At 41.0% G+C, this 24,202-nt stretch overlaps 1 protein-coding gene across 2 annotated transcripts in view; it reads left to right on the top strand.

Annotated features, from left to right (window-relative positions):
• Positions 1-24,202, top strand: part of SYBU (syntabulin) — a 62,873-nt gene that overhangs the window by 20,184 nt on the left and 18,487 nt on the right. The window contains exons 1-2 of one of the 2 annotated variants that reach the window (XM_034422192.2): positions 4,481-4,709; positions 16,543-16,743. In XM_034422192.2, coding sequence (XP_034278083.2) covers positions 4,688-4,709; positions 16,543-16,743 — 223 coding nt within the window. In that variant the 5' untranslated portion in view covers positions 4,481-4,687. Of the gene's footprint in view, positions 1-4,480; positions 4,710-16,542; positions 16,744-24,202 lie in introns of those variants that run through there. The other variant, XM_034422191.2, reaches the window with a different exon arrangement.

Here is a 24,202-nt window from a genome sequence, read left to right as displayed (position 1 = left end):
GTATTGGATATGTTTTCTGCCTGGAGTTATATGTAAAAATAATACAGGTGGCATACAACTAAATAGCAATATCATTACCATCTCAATAGAGCTTATTTCTGAGAAGAAATGAGGAACAGGATTGGCCTACAAAATTTTTTCTCAAGGATTCATGGAATCAAAGCAGCAGCCTGCTGTCCTGTTCCTCACAGTGGCCAGATAGATGCCTCTGGGATAATATACAAAGAAGGCTGACAGGCTGTACTGGATGCCGAAATTTAATTTAGCTGTCAGAGCTGATGGCGGCTGTTGGATGTGTCATCCTGGACAACTTTTTTTGCCTATCCTTTCAGGCAAAAAAAAAGTTGTGTAGATGTGTCTTTGTCTTTCATTGATCCATTAAAAGATGGCATCTTTTATAATAGAAATATGTTGGCAGTGGATAATGAGAAATATAGTCCACTACACGCTCATATGTACTGTATATGTCTTTTTATATATATTTTATATCACTTTAATTGATATTGGGTATTTTTATACCGCCACTGAAGAACTCTGGGCACAGGGGCTCTGCAAATCAAATCAGTCAATCAGTTGTGACTTTTCTTGCCCCATTTCTTAAGTGAATCACTCAGTTGTTAAATTAGCAACACAGTTGTTAAGTGAATCTGGCTTTCCATTGACTTTGCTTGTCAAAAAGTCACAAAAGACAATAATGTGATCCCGGGACACTGCAAGCATCATAAATATGAACCAGTTATCAAGCACCTGAATGTAAATCACAAATAGATTTGATCAGAATGTGATCGAAATCATATTCTGGAGAAAGCCATTTCAGGAATTCTTCTCATCGTGTCATCTAAATATCGACTTTTTAAAAAGCAAGGTTTTTGAGGGGTGAATTTATTTCCTGTATATCTCATTGTTTTAAACATGCGGCACAAACATATGTTTCTAGTAAAAAAGTCATTGATAAGAATGTGCCACTGGGCTACGATTTTGTGAATGCTAGAAGCTAAACCTTGTTAATTTAGCAAGTTTCCCACTGAATATTCTAGAGGTAGACTGTACATAAATTCAGCCTTTAAGCCTTTGCCTGTCACCTGCATGACTGATTTTTTTTTTTGTAGCATGAGCTCTTCTGATAAGTGATTATCCCCCATGCCGGTGTCCTGTGTGCCTACTTGGGAAGCCAAGTCAGTGACCTTGACTTCTGTCTTCATCTGTTTCGCTCATCAATCATCCTATCAGTTATGTATCCTTCCTGCCCCCGTCACCTGTTTTCTTTTCTACACATAGGAATCAAGGCAGAGCGTTGAAAACAGGATCCAGCCCAAATGCTAAAGCAGCGTGAAGTCAATTCCTTTAAGCTGGATCACTGTTGTGTAATGAGAATTTTTTTTATTAAGGCACACTTTCAGTGTACTTAGGGACAAACCTAAGGGACTGTGGCTTATTTCATTCCATTCTTAAAAACTTCTTCAAGGGAATTGTTTTATCTTGTCACCAAGAAATAGGAAAAAGCAGTAATAATTTATCTTTACAATTGAATGGTGAAGAGCACTTCACTAGATGTAGCTGCTGGCCGCCTGACATAAAACAAAGCTAAGGAAGGGAGACTGACTATACCTGCTAATGTTTTTATCAAGCACAGTGAAAATATTTATTGATGCATAAAAAAAAACTTAGACCACTGTCTATCAAAAAACAATCTCTTACAGCTGAACCCACCTCAAAGGGTTGTTGTGGGGAAAATAGGAGAAAAATTTACTGCTTTGAGTTTTGAGTTAAAAATAATAAAGATGGATCTTAAAAATTAAAATCTAAAATCCTCGTTCCGATGAGTTTCTTTTCTTCTTGGCAAACCCTGAACTTTATTTAAAATAGGTGTGGCCGACTTGCCATGATAGAGTTTATCAAAAAGCAGGATTAAAAAAAAAACCCAAATGGGATAAATAGTATGTTAAAACTCATAACAATAATTGTAATGCTGATAGAGAGGCACTAGGAACAAAAGCTTTTGTGAAGCTACGGCCTCAAATCTTGGGGGATGGATCATCAAAAAGCAAAAAAAAATAAATAATTAGAGAAGATCCATGCTCATCAGAGGGAGTCCATCCAAAAGCTGAGGTGCCGCAACATAGAAATCACTCTTTGGCATCCTCCTTTTGGAGTGCGGGGGGGGGGGACCCATTTGTACCATTTTTTTTTCTATTTCCTTTAACAATCACGTGAGGAGAACAATGAAACCAAATATTGCATCCTGCTCAATCAGATTCATGAACACCAACTTGCAGTCAGAAAACATGACAAAAATTCTTTAATTTCACAACATATAGACAGATTTAACCATAGTTTCAATTGGGAAAATGTGACAATCCTATGGTAAATCAGGCCAAGTCCAAAAATGCCAAGGAATTTTCTAGAAGCCTGGCACTCTGACAAATCAGCCATCAATAGATACATAGACAATAACATCAATAGATTATGTAAAAGAGACAAGCAACCAGCCCAAAAGAGAAAAAGACTCCAGCACCTCTCCAGTTATCAGCACTCAGATCAGCATGGATTAAATCCAAGGTTAACTTCAGACCAAAAATCAAGTAAACAATTCCCCAGTCAAGAAACTGCCAAAGAGCCCAACCAAAGAATTTCAAAGACTGCCTCCACCCACCCAGGCAGGGCAGGCAAGTCACCAGAATATAAACTGACAGCAAGCAGCACTCCTTACTACCGTAACACTGATGATATTACCTAGTTAGGGTAATGAAATGTCTGCAACAGAGGTAGGTTTCAGCAGTTCTGACCAGTTCTGGAGAACCGGTAGTGGAAATTCTGAGTAGTTTGGAGAACCGGTAGTAAAAATTCTGACTGACCCCGTCCCCATCTATTCTCTGCCTCCCAAGTCCCAGCTGATCGGGAGGAAATGGGGATTTTGCAGTATCCTTCCCCTGGAGTGGGGTGGGAATAGAGATTTTACAGTATCCTTCCCCTGCCACGCCCACCAAGCCATGCCACGCCCACCAAGCCACACCCACAGACCGGTAGTAAAAAAATTTGAAACCCACCACTGGTCTGCAAGGAAACAAGCAAGCTCAGAAAGTACCAAGGACCTCCTCATGTCAACCCAGAGCCACAAATATTCTCCTTTATTAGATCTCTTGCAATTCTGAGATACGCCAAGCTTCTGCCCCTGTGTACATGAGGCTGGTTTATTTTAAAAAAAATTTCAACAGAGTGATTTTCCTTTAACTCATCCTGCCTCAGCCTGGGATTTTGCGACCTCTTTTGCCACTCTTGTTAAGTAAATCACTGCAATTGTTAAATGAATCACACAGCTCTTAAGTGAATCCAGTTTCCCCCCCCCCCATTGACTTTGTTTGTCAGAAGTTGGCTGGGGAGATTGGAGATGGCGATCACATGACCCTCGGATGTTGCGGCTGTGTCAAATACCATTGCCATCTGCCCAAATTTTGATTCTGTGACCATGTGGATGCTAGTGAAAGGATTATAAGTGCGAGGACCTGTCATAAGCAGAGGTGGCATTCAGCAGGTTCTGACGAGTTCTGGAGAACCGGTAGCGAAAATTTTGAGTAGTTCGGAGAACCGGTAAATACCACCTCTGACTGACCCCGCCCCCTTCTATTCTCTGCCTCCCAAGTCTCCCGAATGTCAGCTGATCACACCCACCAAGCCATGCCTACCAAGCCATGCCACGCCCACAGAACCTGTAGTAAAAAAATTTGAATCCCACCACTGGTCATAAGTCACTTTTTTTCAGTGCTGTTGTAACTTGGAATAGTTGCTAAACATGACTGTAAGTCAAGAAATACCTGTATGCATTTTACCACAACTATGTTTGAGGGTTAAGGATGTAGGAACTGATTTTCTGTAAACCCATCAGCGGACAGGACCTGGATTGTTTCTGTTTATTATCTTGAAATCTTGACATCAGAGGAATGGGAGTGGAGAAGATAATAGCATGTCTTTAATTCCATGAGAATTGAGGATGTGGAAGGGCTTGTTTTACTAAGACGTTAATTTAAATGCTTTATTATGCCACAGCCACCAACCATGTTAGAGCAGATACTAGTTAGGAACGGTTTGTAACTGACGGCCTGGTGGGGGAAAAAAAGGAGGAGGGAAAACATTCCGTGCTGTCCAAAATTATGTGCTGCCAAGTTGCACGAGCTGCGAGTTGGCAGATTTCTTCCTTCCTTTCTTGTAAAAAAAAAAAAGTAAAGTATGCTATGATCAAGCAAATAAAACCGGGAAGCGGGAAGTGATCCTGTTAAGTTCATGACATGCTGTCATCCCCCAGTTCTGCTTCCCTTTCTCGTCTGATTTTTCTGCAAAACTTATGGTGGTACGATTAGCCGGCGTTACTCTGAAGGACAAAGTTATCTCTGGTTACATTTCCTTTCGTTCCCACTTGTGACTTCATAATTTCGTCATTGTCATTTCGAAGCTTCTAGAGATAAGTCATTCTCCGTTTTGAGATAGTGCGTGTTAGCAAGTCAGGGGCAAGTGGTAAGATCTGGCCGCTTAACTTAGAGGTGTGGGAGAGAAAGTTTTCAAGAATCACTCGAGAGTCAACCCGTGGGGGCAGCCAACTGCTCATCATGATTTATTGGGCAGTCACTTAGGAAGGTGAAAGTGTGAAGGCGCTGTGGCAAGAGGGATGTAAGCTGGTCACAAGAGCTTTTGAATGGAGATCTTGGCAAATAATGGTAAGCTTTGCATTGGGGTAAAGAACATTTTCGTTTGTGCCAAATGTCTTCGTGAAGGTAAGAGATGCTGCTCAGTGAGCTGTAAGTTGTGAGAGCTGATTTTAGATTTTATCTTGATCATAAACTCAGTAGCTTTAAGGAAAATACATTTTTGCTGATGTTATTATTCCCCCCCCCTTTTTTTTAATGATCTGCAGTTTCCATTAATGATTGTCTTTATTATGGGGCTGTTGAAAATTATATTTCCAACTGCATGTGTATTCAAAAGGGGTTGTCTAATTGCTAAGTAAAATCATGTACAATTATTAATCGGTTGTTATTGCGTTTTACTGCATGTCTTTTAGCAAACTTTCTTTGAATGCCTAAGCAGTCTCTATATCTACCTGTCCAGTCCATCCATCTACATATGAATGGATTTCAGTTCAGTCAATTTTCTTTCTTTTTGGTTTAATGGTCAGTATAAACATAGTCTTCATTTGACAAGAGGATTGAAACTGAAGCTGAAGCCATATTTATTTCAGAATTTGGATTTCAAATGTCCAGTCCTTTACCAATACAAGACATCTGCTAGTCCCTCGTCCTGCCAGGTGTTCGTTTACCCTGCACTTAAAAAACTCACAACTTTTGAAGAGTCTGCTGTTTGAGCAGGCTGTGATTGATCAAAACCACATTATATTGATTTAGCTTCTAAACAGTAGTGGAACAAAGATGGTCTTCTACTTCTTGGAACATAAACAAATTTGCTCTTACAATTCAACAGACTTTTTACATAGGAATTTTTTGTGTTATGAATTGGGTCAGTGGTGGGATTCAAGTAATTTAACAACCAGTTCTCTGCCCTAATGATTTCTTCCAACGACCAATTTGCCAAACTGCTCAGAAAGTTAACAATCGGTTCTCCCGAAGTGATGCGAACTGGCTAAATCCCACCACTGGATTGGGTGACTTCATTCTCACCTCCGACCCTGGCCCACCAAAAAATATTTTTAATGGATAACTAAAGGTAGTCTTCAAATTACAACCACAGGGCAATTCTGGGACTAGAATTTTCATTGCCAAGCAAGGCAGTTGTTGAGCGAGCTGCATCCAATTCTCAACTCTTTTTGCCACGGTTGTTAAGTAAATCACTGCAGTTGTTAAGTGAATCGCACAGTTGTTAAGTGAATCCAGTTCGTCCTATTGACTTGGCTTGTCGGGAAGGTTGCAAATGGCGATCACATGTCCCTAGGGACACTGCAATCATCAGGAATAGATGCCGGTTGCCAAGCACCCAAATTTTGATCATGCGACTACGGGGAATCCTGCGATGATTGTAAGTGTGAGGACCAGTTTGTAAGTCACTTTTTTCATTGCCCTCGTAACTTTGAATGATCGCTAAACAAATTAGTTGTAAGTTAAGGACTACCTATATAGGCCTGAATCCAATGCTATAAAAAAAATTGATCAGGATTCATATTTTTGCTGAAGTGTTTTTATAGAGGCTGGTAGCATTTTAAATTCTTAAATAGTGTAGAAAGTTAGCACCCGCACCCACCACTGTCCTAGAAGAATGAAATATTTTAGGAAATATTAAAAAGGCAGAATAGTATATTTCCCTAAAGGGAGAAACATGCTCTTGGAAAGCATCCCCCACCCTCTTTAATAGCCCACAGCAGATGTCAGCACTTAAGATATAAACAGATAGCTAGCTTTATTCATAAGCAAATACCCTCACCCAAGATCCAACAAAGGTAGGATTAGCCTTCAGCCACAATAGGAATTGCCCAATGCCCCTTCATTGCATCAGCAGTCCAAACGTCAACCAAACTTAGCTCAGACAACCTAGAAAGCCAGCTATGACCCCTACATAACCCCCAATAGAATACATGTTCTTGCACAGGAACAGGAAGTTCAAGTGCAAAGCCCAAGAGAAGGTATAAATACCCACCACTCTGAACTCCGGGTGGTCAGCTGTTCAGAACCACCCATGTGGCTCTGCATCATCAATAAATGGACCCTCTTTCCAATCAGCCTCCAGCCTCCATTTTGTCTCCAGTGCCCGGCTTGGAACTAGACCAGGATATTTCTTCCAACAATAGCTTATCACAATTTTGCATCATAAAATTTGGTTATGCAGAATAAGAACAAAGTCTAGCTTTCAGCAAACTAGCATCACTGTGTTTAGGGGCAGGGGTTCCATCTATATGCACATGATTTTAATATGTTAATTAATTTGTACAAATAATAAATTTTAAAAAATAATAAAATTACAGATATCCTGTATCAATGTGGTACAATCAAAGTGGTGCCATAAATAGAAATGTCAAATCAGCAATATGTAAACTGAGTTCAAAACTCTACCCAGCTATCAAGCTCGTTTAATAATTTTAATCCAGTTAATATTATTCGGGCTAACCTCCTTGAGAAAGTTGTGCTGGAAGTTAAAGGATCAAAATATCAAAAATATATTTGGAAGGTAGAGAAGTAAGAAGGTTTACGTAAAATAAGTATGTGTTTACTTCTGTGTATGGAAATAATAATTATTGAAATGCAGAAGGTCTTCGTTTTAAGGGAAAGGTTAAGTAAGGAGACCCGTGTATCATCTCTGCCTACTTGGTAGTAGCAGTACCGGTGATTTAAAATAATCTACAATATCACCAATATTGCCAACAGAAAAACAGAATAATTAGTATTTCCTAATACAGTGTAATAATATAAAACATTTCTTAATATTAGCACAAGCATAATCTAAAAGTATATAAAATAAGGTGAAGGTTCTTTCGGTTTTATCAAGAGAAAAGAATTAAATTAATGATCTTCCTAAATATTAAAGATGTGACTCCAGATATTTCAAGGGGGTATCAAATTTCAGAGAAAGTGAACTAGAGGCAATATCTCTGTACATTTTAAAAGGTGCTATTCTCTCTGAACCACAGTGGTGCAGTAGTTAGAGTGCAGTACTGCAGGCTACTTCCGTTGACTGCTGTCTGCCTGCAATTTAGCAGTTCAAATCTCACCAGGCTCAAGGTTGACTCAACCTTCCATCCTTCCGAGATCAGTAAAATGAGGACCCAGCTTGTTGGGGGCAATATACTGACTCTATAAACTGCTTAGAGAGAGCTACAAAGCACTGTGAAGCTGTATATAAGCCTAAGTGCTATTGCTAAGGTGTATCTATTTTAAAATAATTCTGAAGCTGACAGATCTTCATGCAGAAGGTATCTCCAATCGTAATATTCTGATAGTTGTTCAGTTAGACAAACTATGATGGTTTTGTTGGAACTTTTATTTCCTCCTAGAATCTGGAGGATGATTAACTGGAAATGATGGAATTTCAGAATTGTTTTTGATGATATCCAGTTTTCTTTCATTTCAGTAATATAATTAAGAGAAATTGGTAATCTGTTGATACTATTTCAATCTTTTGAAATCATCCAGAGATTCACAGGGAAATTCAGACTTACTTTCTGTCCAGAAAGATAAATCAGTCCTTTTATACCCAAAGATGACCTACCTACCTGTCAGTGTAATGCAGATTTAAAGCTGACCAGCCGCTGTAAGGCTGTGGACCAGGATGATGAACTGAGGATTAGTCAACAGGGTTATTGCCGCTTTAAGACAGAGGATGAGACAGCAGGGTTATATATATGGGAGGCCATTAGAGGCACCTCTCTCTCTCCTTGTGTATCTCTCTCCTCCTCGTGTTCTATCTGCATTGTAACTCTCCATGTAGAGTTGAAGGTTGATTGCTTGCCTGGTATGTGCCTACCACGTGTATGTCTGTATATAGAAGTCTTGTATATAAACCACTGTTTGTAATGACAAAACCTCTGTGTCAAGGGTGAAATCCACCAGGTTCTAACAGGTTCTGGAAAACCGGTAGCAGAAATTTTGAATAGTTTGGAGAACTGGCAAATACCACCTCTGGCTGGCCCCAGAGTGGAGTGAGAATGGAGATTTTGCAATATCCTTCCCCTGGAGCGGGGTGGGAATGGAGATTTTGCAGTATCCTTCCCCTGCCATGCCCACAGAACCGGGAAGAATTTTGAATTTCATCCCTGCTCTGTGTCTTGTATTTTGCTCCTGGGTTGTCTCAAAATAGTAGTCACGCTGTAAACACTCTGACAGGTTATGGGCCCAGTCCAAAGAGAAGGCCAGAGTGACTAGAGAGAGGAGAAACCCAGTGGGAGCTTATACCAGAGCCAGAGAGGTTGTGCAACATGGTTTGATAGTGGTTAGTGGCTAGTGAAAGAAAGCAGGCAGCATGGCTCCGTTGGCATAATAGGAGGAAGTGTCTTAGTGTCTCGGCTGAATGAGACAAACTATCTCTCCTGGAATGTGAAGATGGAGATGTACCTGCGAAGGGACGAGTTGTGGACAATAGTTACTAATCCACCAGCAGTCCTGGATGATGGGGACCAGAGAAGAAATGAAAAGGCATTAGCCTTCCTGCAATTGGCATTTTGATGTACAGCAGTGTAACCTCTGTCTAAGTCACAGAATGACTTTGACCTGAGTGATCGACAGTGCTGGGAGTTGTGCAGCTGCTGTTTTGGTAATGGTGAAAATTTTGATCCTGCAGGAGACATAGTGATCAAATGCTCATCTGATACTAATGTACAGGGAGGAAAAAATGTCCTCTGGCAGAGTGAAAGAGGGAACATGACTATACTGATGTATGTTTTCTCTGTGAATATTTGGAGGGGAGAGAGAGAGAAAGAGTGTTATACTCCAGCCTGGTATCCATTATATAGTTTGATAAAAATAACAATATGGTGATTGGTAAAGAGGGATTGTATGCAACAGACCCTTGGATTGTCCGTAGCTTGAATTCAAAAGCCTGCTGAGTTATTGGTATGTATAAAGGTCACTAATAACATGAGCCAAGTGAAGAATGATTTTCCATGCCAAGATCGCTTTGTTCCTATGATAAGCAGCTTGATGTCCATGAAAGCTGCAGAACTGAAGCAGTTTTAGTTATAATAGAAATCAGGGCTGGATCCAGGATTGAGAAGACCTATTAAAGGTTGCTTGGAATACCCCTTTTATTCAGATGAAAGCTTTCCTATATCGTTGCTGTCAGGTCTCCTTGTCACCATTATCTATGTTTTCCACAATGGCCTAGATGTGAGCTATTAAAATGGGAAGAAGGAAGGAAGGAAGGAAGGAAGGAAGGAAGGAAGGAAGGAAGGAGGGAGGGAGGGAGGGAGGGAGGGAGGGAGATTGGCTGTGTTTGGTCTTATGGAGGTGTTAAGAGATAGACTTGACAAGGATGAAAACAAAGGGCCTGAGACAGTGGTGGGATTCAAAAAAATTTACTACCAGTTCTGTGGGCGTGGCTTGGTGGGCGTGGCAGGGGAAGGATACTGTAAAATCTCCATTCCCTCCCCACTCCAGGGGAAGGTTCCTGCAAAATCCCATTTCTTTCTGATCAGCTGGCACTCGGGAGGCAGAGAATAGATGGGGGCGGGGCCAGTCAAAGGTGGTATTTACTGGTTCTTCCGATCTGGTTCTCAAAATTTCCGCTACCGGTTCTCCAGAACTGGTCAGAACCTGCTGAATGAACACCTCTGGCCTGAGAGCAAACTGACCCATTAAGATAATAATGCATAGGTCTGTCCATTCCTTCTGCTGCAAAATGAGAAGCTCTCAATTTGTTATAACTGAGCTGAGAAAGCGATCGAAGGGTAAACAGGATCTGCTACATATTGATGGAGTCATATTGTTGATTTTCTCCCATTCTAGACATTTTTAGGCTTTTAGAATTCATAGTAAGAGCTGCCTTACACCTACCATCCTTCAGGTTTCAAGTATTCATCTGGGAAAAGCCAATTGGAAAGGTATCCCAAAATTCTAGCCACTTAGCCCAGTCAGGGTAACTTTTTAAAAGCGTCTAAGCATTTCACTCCTTGTAAATTGAATTCCAGTATAGATTCAACAAATGTGTAAATTGTCTATTGATTAAAACCAGGATTTCAAACTAGCCAACTTTTAAGACGTAGAAAAATCAGAATTCTGGGAGTTGAAGTCCGCAAGTTTCAAAGTTGCCAAGTTTGAAGAGCCCTGATTTAAACTGTGGAGAACATAATCTGCTGTGTAATTCGAAGAGTCCTGCCTATAACCATTTTAAGATGTTTCTTTTTGAATTAATAGGACTCCAAATTGGAAAAGTGAAAGAGGCTTTACATTCCTTGTGTAAGGAACTTCATCCTTGTGGGGTTTTTTTTCCTTTTCAACCTGACTTCTTGATACTGCAACTTACCTAATAAAGCATAGTCCCTGATCGTGTGGAAATGTTTTTTCATATTCATCTCAATGCATGTACTGGGTGCCACAAGTATTTTAAAGAATTAGGCAATGATAAGGATATGGAAGATTAGTGACTGTGGCGATGATAGTGGTACAGATAACTGAATCTTAAAGAATTGAGGAAAATCAGCAAAGCGGTAAGTAATGTAAGTAACTCTTGTAAGCAGTATTTCAGAGTGAGAAGGTGAATCTATGAGGGTTTAATTTAGGGGTGAAATCCAGGTTCTGACAGGTTCTGGAGAACCGGTAGCGGAAATTTTGAGCAGTTTGGAGAACCGGTAGCGGAAATTTTGAGTAGTTTGGAGAACCGGCAGATACCACCTCTGGCTGGCCCCAGAGTGGGGTGGGAATGGAGATTTTCCAGTATCCTTTCCCTGCCACACCCACCAAGCCTTGCCCACCAAGCCACACTATGCCCACCAAGCCACACCCACAGAACCGGTAGTAAAATTTCACCACTGGTTTAACTGTATTTTTTAAAAAAGAAAAGCATGGAGATTTGTTGTAGCCACCAGCTTTAAAATGCAAAGATATGGAATTGCTTTGATTGGTGCAATGTTTCTCAACCTTGGCGACTTTAAAGTGCATGGACTTCTACTCCCAGAATTCCCTGATTAGAGTACACTGGCTAGGGAATACTGGGAGTTGAAGTTCACGGATCCTAAAGCTGCCAAAGTTGAGAAACCCGACTTAGAGGCAAAAAGGATGCTTTGTGCATTCTCCTTTCCTTTCAGCATAGACCAGGGTCCATAATCCCTGGTCCGTGGACCAGCCAGTAACCAGGCCATGCAAACAAGCGAAGCCCCATCCGTGGGATACAGGCAGTATGTGAAACCATGCCCCCTCCAGTCCATGGAAAAACCTCTCCACAGAACCAGTCCCTGGTACCAAAAAAGTTGGGGGCTGTTGGCATAGAGGACCTGGGATCCAGCGGTGGGTTTCTGTTCTGCCCCAGTTACGGATCCCAAAGAACACAGCACACACAAAGTTTGTACAAAACTTAATTTACTAAAATAACTCAGTCTTTTTCAAAACAAAGGCTGTTAATAAACTTTCTTAACAGCCTACAAGAAACCAAAGATAAAGTAATCACAATCTTACTAAGGCTGGCAGAAAGCCCAGAAGCAATTTGCAGAGAATCCAGACGCGAAGTAGAGTGAACTAAAATTGTTCCCTACAAATTGCTTCAGTCGGCATTCCTCCTTAAATAGGCTAAGGGAGTGGCCAATTAGCCCCAAGCCTTACTCTCGAGGAGACCTCCTCCTGAGGAGCCACTCCTGCCTTTTGGCCACTCTGCGCACCCGTGCATCGAGAAGAGGCTCTTCCTCTTCGTCCTCTTCACTTAAAGGAGCTTCTGGAGGTTCTGAAGGCCCTGGCTGAATCCCTGCCTCTGGCACCACATCTTCTCCAGCCTCCTCATTGTCTGACTCAAGTGCCAGCTGCACAGGCTGCTGGCGCAACACCACACCAGCCTTCTCACTGTCAGAATCAGCTACAATCCGCACAGGCCGCTGATGGGCCACAACAGTTTCACATTTTGTTGCTATCAGTTCGCCCCATGCGCCTGCCTTTCGCACATGCGCCCGGCCTCAAAAACATGCCTAAATAGGACGGCATAGAGCTGGGGCGGGGCGGGGCGGGGCGGGGCAGGACCACCCGCGATTTGCGCTACCAGTTCGCCTGAACCGGTCTGAACTGGCTGAATACCACTTCTGCTGGGATCGCATGTGTGGAATGTCACGACGATGTGATGGGAGGGCCCAGAGGGCCTTCTCTGTGGGAGCGCCAGCCCTGTGGAATGAACTGCCCCCAGAAATACGTAAGATCTCCGACCTCCGGGTATTTCGCTGCGCACTGAAGACCCTGTTGTTCCGCTAGGCCGGGCTTTCAACATAATAATTTTAAATTGGGGTATTTTAAATTTTTGGGGTTTTAAACCGGGCCAAATCTATTTAATCATTTTAATTTTTAATCATTGTTTTGTCTTGTGTTTCTAAATTGGCTGTACACCGCCCTGAGTCCTTCGGGAGAAGGGCGGTATAGAAATAAAATTATTATTATTATTATTATTATTATTATTATTATTATTATTATTATTATTATTATTATTATTATTATTATTTATTGGTTAATCTTTAGTGAGATTCACAGCCTTTGAGGCTGGTTAATAGCTCAGCAGCTCGAGTCCTAACCAAGGACCTAGGAACTGTTAAGGTATCGTCGGAGGATGTAAGCTGTTCCAAGTAAGGTGGTTTTTTGTAGAGTCAAAATGTTCAAGTCCGGCAAATTTAGAATTTCTAAATAGCGGGGTAGCCCTTTGGGTATTGCTCCGAGGGCTCCAATTACAATCGGGACAACACACGATTTCTTTTTCCACAGTCGCTCAGCTTCAATTTGTAAGTCCCGGTACTTTGTGATTTTTTCTTGCTGCTTATCTTCAATTCGTGCATCACCAGGTATTGCAATGTCAATGAACCATACTTTTTTCTTTTCAACTATTGTTATGTCAGGTGTGTTGTGGACCAAGTGCCTGTCAGTCTGTATCCTAAAGTCCCACAAGATCTTGAGTTTCTCATTCTCTAAAACTTTCTCAACCTGATGTTCCCAGTGGTTTTTGCTGTACTCAAATCCAAACTTCTGGCACAATTTCCAGTGAATGATTTTAGCAACACGGTCATGGCGTTGTAGGTAGTCAGTTTGTGAAATTTTGCTGCACCCACTGATCAGGTGGTCAACTGTCTCTTCTTTTTCATTGCAGAGGCGGCATTTGCTGTTGGTGGTAACATGTTGAATTTTTGCCTTCATACAGTTTGTGGCTAGGGCTTGTTCTTGAGCTGCCAAAATAAAGCTTTCTGTTTCTTTTTTCAGTACTCCTAATCTTAACCAGTTCCAAGTTAGTTTCTGGTCAGCTTTGCCTTCAATACTTTTCAAGTATTGGCCATGCAGAGCTTTGTGTTTCCAATTTTCAGCTCGCTGCTCAATTACTTCTTTCTTATATTCTGCTTTCTTCTTATTATTATTATTAGCACTTTCTGAGAGGCCAAGGTTAGCCACTCTTGTACATGAGAAACAAGCTGTACATGCTTAGCATTGATAGAAGACATTCATGTTTGCTCAATTTACCTCTCCTGTTTCTTTGGTTTCGGATCATTTGTTGTTGTTTTAAAATTGATGTTTGACCAATCCCTTCTCTGTTTACTTTGACTAGAATTTTGCCAGGCAAGTTTGTGTATGCAATCAAAAATAGCTTCCGTCTTGGTTGCTTTAGATCTTTTGAAAACCACCTGCTCTCCCCTCGTGGGATAAAGGCAGACTTTTCTTCTCTGAAAGAGAAACATGGAAAATATGCTTGTAGCAGGCGTGGGTTCTACTTACCTTTACTACCGGTTCGCAACAGGGCCACCCACACATGCGTAGAAGCATTTTGATGATGTCGGGATCAGTGGGCGGAGCCTCCCGCCAGTTTTACTACCAGTTCTATAGAACCGGGGGCAACCCATCACTGGTTTGTAGGCTTCAGATATTCTTCCTTTGCTAATGTACAAGGAGTCCTCGATTTATGACCACAGTTGAGGTCAAAATTTCTGTTGCTAAGCAAGACAGTGTTAAGTGGACTTTGCCCCATTTTATGACCTTCCTTTCCACAACTGTTAAGTGAGTCACTGCAGTTGTTAAGTTTGTAATATGGTTGTTAAGGGAATCTGGTTTCTCCACTGATAAGCATCAAAATTCAGATGCTAGTCAGAAAGTTGCAGAAGATGATCACGTGACTCTTGGACACGGCAAGTTGCCAAGTCAGTTGAATTTTGATCAGGTGACCATGGGGATGCTGCAACATTTGTTAAGTGTGAAAAATGGTGATAAATAACTTTTTTAGTGCTGTTGTAACTTTGAGCGGTCACTAAACAAATGGTTATAAGTCGAGGACTATCTGTAGTACTTTGTGTGTAACACCTGCTCCATTACGATGACTATGATCGTGATTTAACACTTATTGCTTGTATGTCTACTGAGAGCTTATGCACTGGACTGGAGACAAATTCCTTGTGTGTCCAATCACACTTGGCCAATAAAGAGTTCTAATTTATTACTCAGTTTGGCCATACTGTCAGCAACCGTATCCGTGGTCATTAGATCTTGCAAGGCTTTTTAAACTTTCAGCTTGTTTTTGTGGCATTCCCTGTGTGTTTTCCCACATCGTTGGTTGTACACAGTGCATGAAGCCAGGAACTGGTTCTTTCTTTCTTTCTTTCTTTCTTTCTTTCTTTCTTTCTTTCTTTCTTTCTTTATTTATTTATTTATTTATTTATTTATTTATTTATTTATTTATTTATAAATTTATAAATTTATAAATTTGTATACCGCCCTTCTCCCTGAGGACTCAGGGCGGTGAACAGCCAAGTAAAAACATAAATTACAAACATTAAAATACAATTAAAAAGATACATATAAATTTGGCCCCATGATTAAAAACAATAACAAACAATTAAAAACATTTAAAAAAAGTGTTAGGCCAGCCCGGCTTGCTGGAAAAAGAAGGTTTTAAGGGCACGGCGGAAGGCACCAAGGTCTTGGATTCTCCTTATCTCTGGGGGCAGCTGATTCCAGAGGGTAGGTGCCCCCACAGAGAAGGCCCTCCCCCTGGGGGTCACCAGCCTACATTGTTTGGCTGATGGCACCTCGAGGAGGCCCTCTCTGTGGGAGCGCACAGGTCGATGGGAGGCTGTCGGTAGCAGCAGGCAGTCTCGAAGATGCCATCCAAGGACTTTGAGAAGTCCTTGGATGGCATGAACCTAGACACCTATTTCCCTTTCCTATCTCCATCCCCGTGTCAACTCACAAAGCATCCCTGGCCTACTCTCGAGTTGCCATAAGCAAGGGGGATAGGAAACCAATGTAACGGGATGGCAGCCAAAGACAGATGCACATTCTACACTTATCTCTCTCAAGGCTGTATCCCAGGGTTACTCACAGCTGTCGGAGGGGAGTGATTTCTACAACCCACGAAATTTCTCCATTGGGGAATGTAACTAATGACACACTTTGGGCGGGGGGAGAGAGAAACAGGGTCATGATTGGGATTGTAAATTATATAGAGTCAGAGCTGGCTTCAATGGGGGACATGCCGACATGAAGCTCCTAACAAAAAAACTGGATTTCTTTTGAAGTTTGGCTCGAGGCTCATGATTTAATTAGCGCATCCATCGGAACCCTGACACCCTGTTTTGAATGAGTGAGATGGGAAATGAACCCCTTTTGCCTGACATTCACTGCTGACAGGAACTTCATTTTTTTTGTCCCTCTGTGTTGGAAAGCATAGTTCAAACATGGGTGAACTAGAAGCTACTGCTCTGGGGATTAAAAAGATGCTTATCAGATGGTGACACAGCAATGTTCCACTGAAAAGAAAAAGGCATTCAACTTCAGCCAGAGCTGCATGCTTCATTGCTTTACAGAATGCCTTTACAGAGTGAAGCTGGGAGAGTGGAGGAGAAGGAAGAGAGAGATACCCAGCAAGTAACTTTTGCCCCTCTCTTGTTTTCAGATGACACAGGTTGCCCCAGTAGCCAATCAGTATCTCCAGTTAAGACTCCACCAGATACGGGAAACAGTCCAATCACTTTCTGTACAGGCAGTGATGGGGGAGACTATGCCAGAAAGAAATTTAATTCAGGAACAGTGGCAGATGGAACTCATCAGCCGGCACGATATAAAAAGGAAGCAAAGACAAACCTCATAAAGCCAGGTAAGAAATACTTAATTTTTATTTTTTGAAAAAAACGTATTTTTTTTTCTCCTTGCAAGATAAACTTTATTGAACTATAGCCATAAAATTCATTTACAGCAAATCAAATAGAGAGTCTGCATGTATACGTAATTTGTAATCTTGTGGATCTTTATCATTTAGAAAGAGCCTTTGGCTTTCATGGTGTACTTTGGTGTTCTTCGTACTTTGTTTAAAGTATTCTTTTTAAACAAAGATCTACTTGGAAATGACATACAGAATGAAGCATGCATGCACGTTCATGAAGCATGAACGATGATGTTTTTTAAAAGCAGAAACTGGGTAGCAAAAAGGCAATGCTTGAAATCTATTCTTAATACAAGGTAAGGTTTAAATGCTGTTGATTACCGATCATTGATTGTTCATTGATAAAAAAACAAACTGGCCTTGGTAAGATTTAGTTTGAGCTTCTTTCATCTCATCTAGATTCTAACAACTCTCCTACACCACTTCAGGCTTTTTATGGCATTTATGGGGGTGGTAATATATAAAGAGAGGAGGTGGTTCAGCAACTAAGATGCTGAGCTTGTCAATCGAAAGGTCAGCAATTCAGTGGTTCGAATCCATAGTGCTGCGTAACAGGGTGAGCTCCTGTTACTTGTCCCAGCTTTTGCCAACCTAGCCGTTCGAAAGTACGTAAAAAATGCAAGTAGAGAAATAGGGACCACCTTTGGTGGGAAGGTAACAGCATTCTGTGCACCTTTGGCGTTTAGTTATGCCGGCCACATGACCATGGAGACATCTTTGGACAGTGCTGGCTCTTCGGCTTTGAAACAGAGATGAGCACTGCCCCCTAGAGTCAGGAACGACTAGCACATGTGTGAGGGGAACCGTTACCTTAATATATAATACCTCTTGGTATCACAACAGCAAAAGAAAGTGATGGTCAAGGGATCTTTGCTCAACTTTAGCTGCTAGGCCACCCTACCTGAACCCAGATTACAGCCTTGGTGTCTGTAATTCATAACTCAGTCTCCAGGTATTTAGACTCATGTGCTCCATGTCAATATCCTTTGAAGATTATTTGACAACTACAAATGGTCCAGAATAGTGGCCAGATAAACTGATGAAATCCAACCAATATCGGATAAAACCAACTTTGAGGTTATCACAAGCTTCTGGGTGAAATTTGGAATGCTGATCATTAAGATCCATAATGGAATGCTACCAGGTTACATCAGGCACTGCCTTACAGAGGTTAATTCTGGCTATCCAGTCCAAACATCTTGAGAGGTCCTACAGACAGTCCATATCCTGTATTCCTCAAAAAAGGACATGGGACATGGATGAAGTATCATTCTGACTGTTCTATAAGATATCCTCCCACCTGCAATACATGTAGCACTCTTGTTGCTTTTTTGCAAGCAGTAAACACACTTTTTGTTTCATTGGGTGAGTGTCTGAACTCAACTGATTAATATGGATAGTTTCTGATGAGGTGAACCCTATGAATTGTCAGACAGAATTCAGACAAATGTCTTCACTATAAATTAACATCAGAAGATCTCTGATGACAAAACTAGTGGGAAAAACACAATACTGTGCAATGCATATGTATTAAGTAATTATCCGACCACTTTATCATTTGCAGCACAATTCTGTGTATATCTTCAGAATAGAATAGAATAGAATAGAATAGAATAGAATAGAATAGAATAGAATAGAATAGAATAGAACAGAACAGAACAGAACAGAACAGAACAGAACAGAACAGAACAGAACAGAACAGAATTGAATTCTTTATTGGCCAAATGTGATTGGACAAGGAATTTGTCTTGGTGCATACGCTCTCAGTGTACATAAAAGAAAAGATACATTCGTTAAGAATCATAAGGTAAACACTTAATGATAGTCATAGGGAAACAGTCAATATAAATCTTAAGGATACCAGCAACAAGGTTACAGTCATACAGTCATTAGTGGGAGGAGATGGGTGATAGGAACGATGAGAAGATTAATAGTAGTGCAGACTTAGTGAATAGTTTGACAGAGTTGAGGGAATTATTTGTTTAGCAGAGTGATGGCGTTCAGGGAAAAACTGTTCTTGCGTCTAGTGGTTCTGGTGTGAAGTGCTCTATAGCATTGTTTTGAGGGTAGGAGTTGAAACAGTTTATGTCCAGGATGTGAGGGGTCTGTAAGATACTGGATTACCCGAAGTAAATATTTTCCCAGCCCTCTTTTTGGCTATGCAATATACAGGTCCTCAATGGAAAGCAGGTTGGTAGTAATCGTTTTTTCTGCAGTAATTCCCAATGAGTTTAATTTCATAACATCATAGTCTTTTGACCTGATTAAAGCCATATTTAGTCATTCCTGGGGTAGATCTGTTGAAATTGATGAGATGTGGGTTTTGGATTGGTTGGTGAATCCAACCAATCCAAAATGTTTTGTTAAGATACTAGCAAATACAGCTGCAGACTGGAAGTTTCATATGAACTGAAACCGAATGTGCCTCTGAATGTGAAAGACTATTAACCACTTTTAGACCGATTAAACAATCATGGCACCTTTTAAAGTTAGAATTGTGATCATTTATTTGCAGAAAGAGTTTACAGTCTATAGGATGCTATGATAGACTTGATACTTATTCAAGAGCATCCCATTCTATTCTTGGGAAAATATTCTGCAAAAAAAATTGCAGAAATTGACATTTTAAAAATTGTGCTTGAATTGCTGCTTTTTGTTCTCAGCTGCAGAGATCAGCAAGCTGGTACGAATAATATTTGTTGCTTAAATACAGAATGTGCTCAGTTGAATAGAGGGCTTGTCATGGGGAATAATTGACTGTTTGGGGATAATAGCTTTGCAGCACACCTACTAAAATCCTGCATTGTTCATTCTTAATTGAAGATTTCAAAGATAGCTTTCATTTCCTGGTTAAGCTGTTATCGAGAAATGTTCACCCATTTTCATGTCTACTTATTTTTCAGTTAACTGTTTTGAATAATCACATATAGAATAAAATAAAATCCAGATCTCTTATCCATATTTTTCTATCACTGATTCCAGCTTTGTGGAGTGTATAAGCCCATGTCAGGAAGGAAACAGAAGGCAATGTTTAAGGCACTGCTCAAGTTATTGATGTTAAAGTTACTTCCACGGAAGTATATAAATAAAGCAGCTAAATTTCATTCAATTCACTAGGTTTCGAATACAGGTGGCTCTCATTTAGTGACCACAATTGAGACCAGCTACCGTATTTTTCGGATTATAAGACATACTATTTCCCCCACTAAAAGAGGGTGAAAATTTGGGTGCGTCTTATATACTGAATATAGCCCGCCCACTCACTTGCCCCCCGGAAAATGGGATGCAAGGAGGCGGCAATAGGCTATGGCAATCCCTGCAGCCTGAAACAGCTGATCTTCGGGAGGCCGGTCCAACCAACAATCACCTGCTTGTGCTAATCAGGCTGTACTGAAGCTGAAACGGGCTGTTTGCTGCAGGAGGCAAATTGGTGGGAGGCAGAGGCAGATTTTTTTTTTCTTGTGCTAATCAGACTGTGCTGAAAATGAACATGAAACTTGCTGTTTGCTGCAAGGAGACAAATTGCTGGGAGGCAGAGGCAGTTTTTTTTTCTTGTTTTTCTCCCCAAAAAAGGTAGGTGCGTCTTATAGTCTGGAGCTTCTTATACTCCAAAAAATATGGTACTTGGTCATTAAGCAAAGCAATCCTTAAGTAAAACTGTGAATGTATAAGCACGGTGGTGGCTAAGTGGGTAGAATGCAGTATTGCAGGCTAACTCTGCTCACAGCCAAGAGTTCGATTTTGACTGGCTCAGGGTTGACTCATCCTTCCAGGGTCGGTAAAATGAGGACCCAGATTGTTAGGGGCAATATGCTGACTCTGTATACTATTTAGAGAGGGCTGTACAGCACTATACTGTAAAGCACTATACAAGTCTAAGTGCTATTGCTATATTTATGGTCTGTCTTCAACAAAGGATATAAAGGCAAGGACTGACTGCAAAGTTATTTTTTCATCACCATTCATAACTGCAAATGGTTTCTAAACAAGCCATCACTAAGCGAAGACTAGCTGTAATGTGTTTGAGATACAGGGAGGCAAATTCTCATGAAACGTTGGAAAAAAACTTTGTGACAGTAAAAATAATTTGATCATGGAATCTATCTATCTATCTATCATCTATCTATTTATCAACAAGTACAAGGAAACAAGTAACAGTATAGACATAGACATGGACACATGAAAAAAATTGGCACAAATAAAAGGATATAAATAGGCAAAACATAGCCATAAACACATAGAATGATTACATATAAATGGGAACAGTAGGACAGGGACGGTAGGCACGCTGGTGCGCTTATGCACGCCCCCTTATGGACCTCTTAAGAAACATGAAAGGTCCACGGTAGACAGTTTAAGGTAAAAGATATGGGGATTAGAGAGACTAACAACAGGATCAAGTACAAAAGGATGAAGGCTATTGCTTAACGCACTGTAAGCTGCCCTGAGTCTCCGGAGAAGGACGGCATATAAATCAAATTAAAAAAAAAAAAAAAGTAAATTGTTCCAGACATTTACTCCTCTATTGCAAAAGTCATATTTCCTACAATCAAGATTAGAGCAAATTACATTGAGTTTGAATCTGTTGATAGCCCTTGGGTAATTACGGTTGAAATTAAAGTACTCATTTACAGGTAGGACTTTTTGGTAAATAAGCTTATGAACTAAGCATAGGTTGGAACATAGACGGTGAAGTTCGAGACTATCCAGACCTAAAATATCAAGCCTGGTGGTATAGAGAATTTTATTTCAAGCAGAAGATTTGAGTACTCTTCTAGTAAAATGCCTCTGGACCCTCTCTAATGTATTGATGTCTGAAATACAGTGAGGATTCCAGGCAGGTGAACAGTATTCAAGTATAGGTCTGGCAAAGGTTGTATATGCCCTAGTTTGAAGTATAGCGTTACCAGACAGAAAACTTCGTAAAATGAGATTGACAACTCTTAATGCCTTTTTTGCAATGGTGTTACAGTGAGCTCTAGGACTTAGATCTTTTGAAGTGAGTACTCCTAGGTCCTTGACAGAGTTTGGGTCAACTTTTAGATCGTTTCCAGCCAACAAATATTTATACATTATTTATACATTTATACATTATACAGAGAGGTGGTCAGCTCTCTTTCACTGTTCGCTGTATATTCAGTGAAGGTTAGAGAGGCTCTTGCCACTATTTCTTTTTCAGGTAGTCCTCAATTTATGACCATTCATTCAGAAACCCTTAGAAATTATGATGGTGCTGAATGAAAGGATTTACGACCAATGCTCAAAATTATTGTAGTGCTCACACAGGCCTGTGATTGGAATCTGGGCTTTTGGAAACCCTCTTGTACTTGCAATGAGTTGCCAGGCCCTGTGAAATCATGTGTCTGCCATTTGCAATCTTTCCTCAGAATATCAACAGAGAAGCTGGCAGAGAGGGTCATAAGCAGGGGTGAAATCCAGCAGGTTCTGACAGGTTCTGGAGAACCGGTAGCGGAAATTTTGAGCAATTCGGAGAACCGGTAGCAGAAATTTTGAGTAGTTCAGAGAACCGGCAAATACCACCTCCGGCTGTCCCCAGAGTGGGATGGGAATGGAGATTTTGCAATACCCTCCCCCCAGGAGTGGGGAAGGAATGGAGATTTGCAGTATCCTTCCCCTGCCATGCCCACAAAGCCACGCCTACCAAGCTACACCACGCCCACCAAGCCACACCACACCCACCAAGCCATGCCCACAAAACCAGTAGTAAAAATATTTGGATTTCACCACTGGTCATAAACCACTTCCTTTGTCTAGCACAGACTGCACAGCCTGCCAGTTCTTCTCTCCTCCCTGGAGACTTTCTAGCTCAGGCAGGGAGTGGAGCTGACATACTATAGCAGTGTTTCTCAACATTAGCAACTTTAAGATATGTGGACTTCAACCCTCCAGAATTCCCCACATGTGGATTTCAACCCCCCAGAATACAGCATGGCTGGCTGGGAAATTTTGAGGATTGACATCCACATATCTTAAAGTTTTCAAGGTTGAGAAACACTGTACTTATAAGCCCTGTGCCAAAAAAAAAAAAAAAAAAAAAGGAAGGGTTGGCCATTGCTTCTTTTGAGATTTTTCTCACATGTTCACTACTTCTGGTTTCCTGCCAGTTTCCCCAGTGATTTTGCTTGTGGAAAGTCTCAAATTTTGATCATGTGATCGTGGGTTGCTGAGATGACTGTGGTGGCTGGTCGTAACTATCACTCTTTCAGTGTAGTTGCAAGTTTGAATACTCACTGAACAAGTAGTCCTTAAACAAGGACCACCTGTATTTGTTTATGATATCTCATTAAATTAATGTCCTTTCTTCTTTTTTTTCCTTTTTGTGGGTTGCTATTCTTGCCCCCTCCTTTTGCCTTTTGTTCAAAAGCTTATAGCAAGGAAATAATTCGGTCATTATTTTGTACACATATTCCTTGAGGCGTGGCCTACAGAAACCTCAGGACCTGCAGTGCCCTAAAGCTGTGGGGTTTCCTCAAGAGACTTCCAAACAGTGCTGCCAGATAAGAATTTTTAAAATGCTAAAAGAGAAAATATATTTAATACTTGACTAAGGAATAGTAATCTTAATTGTATTTTAACTTTCATCTAAGCAAATAAACTTTACTGCATTTAAAGGCCAAATGCAGCTTTTAAGCCAAAACAGTTGAACATTCAGCTCTAAAATATCTGTCTTTAGGCTTATGATATTGGGTTGTTGTTTTTTTGTTTGTTTGTTTTTTGTGCTTCTCATTACATTGTCTCCTTTTCTAAGTAGGTGATTGACAAGCAGAGGGAGGACAGAACTGATTGTTGTTGTTAGTTTCGAAGTCGTGTCCGACCCATCGCGATCCCATGGACAATGTTTCTCCAGGTCTTCCTGTCCTCTACCATCCTCTGGAGTCCGTTTAAGCTCACGCTTACTGCTTCAGTGACTCCATCCAGCCACCTCGTTCTCTGTCGTCCCGTTCTTCTTTGCCCTCCATCTTTCCCAACATTAGGCTCTTCTCCAGTGAGTCCTTCCTTCTCATTAGGTGGCCAAAGTGTTTTGAGTTTCATCTTCAGGAACTAGCCTTCTAAAGAGCAGTCAGGGATGATGTCTAGGACTGACTGGTTTGATCGCCTTGTAGTCCAAGGGACTCGCAGGAGTCTTCTCCAGCACCATAGTTCAAAGGCTTCAATTCTTCAGCGCTCAGCCTTTCTAATGGTCCTACTTTCACAGCCATACATTGCAACTGGGAAAACCATGGCTTTGACTATACACACTTTTGTTGGCAGGTTGATGTCTCTGCTTTTTAGTATGCTGTCTAGATTTGCCATAGCTTTCCACCCCAGGAGCAAGCATTTTTTAATTTCTTGGCTGCAGTCCCCATCTGCGGTGATCTTGGAGCCCAGGAAA

Source organism: Pantherophis guttatus, chromosome 3 (assembly GCF_059756535.1).
Source record: "Pantherophis guttatus breed Tessera chromosome 3, ASM5975653v1, whole genome shotgun sequence".
Taxonomy (NCBI): domain Eukaryota; kingdom Metazoa; phylum Chordata; class Lepidosauria; order Squamata; family Colubridae; genus Pantherophis; species Pantherophis guttatus.
This window is presented reverse-complemented; position numbering and strand designations above follow the sequence as displayed.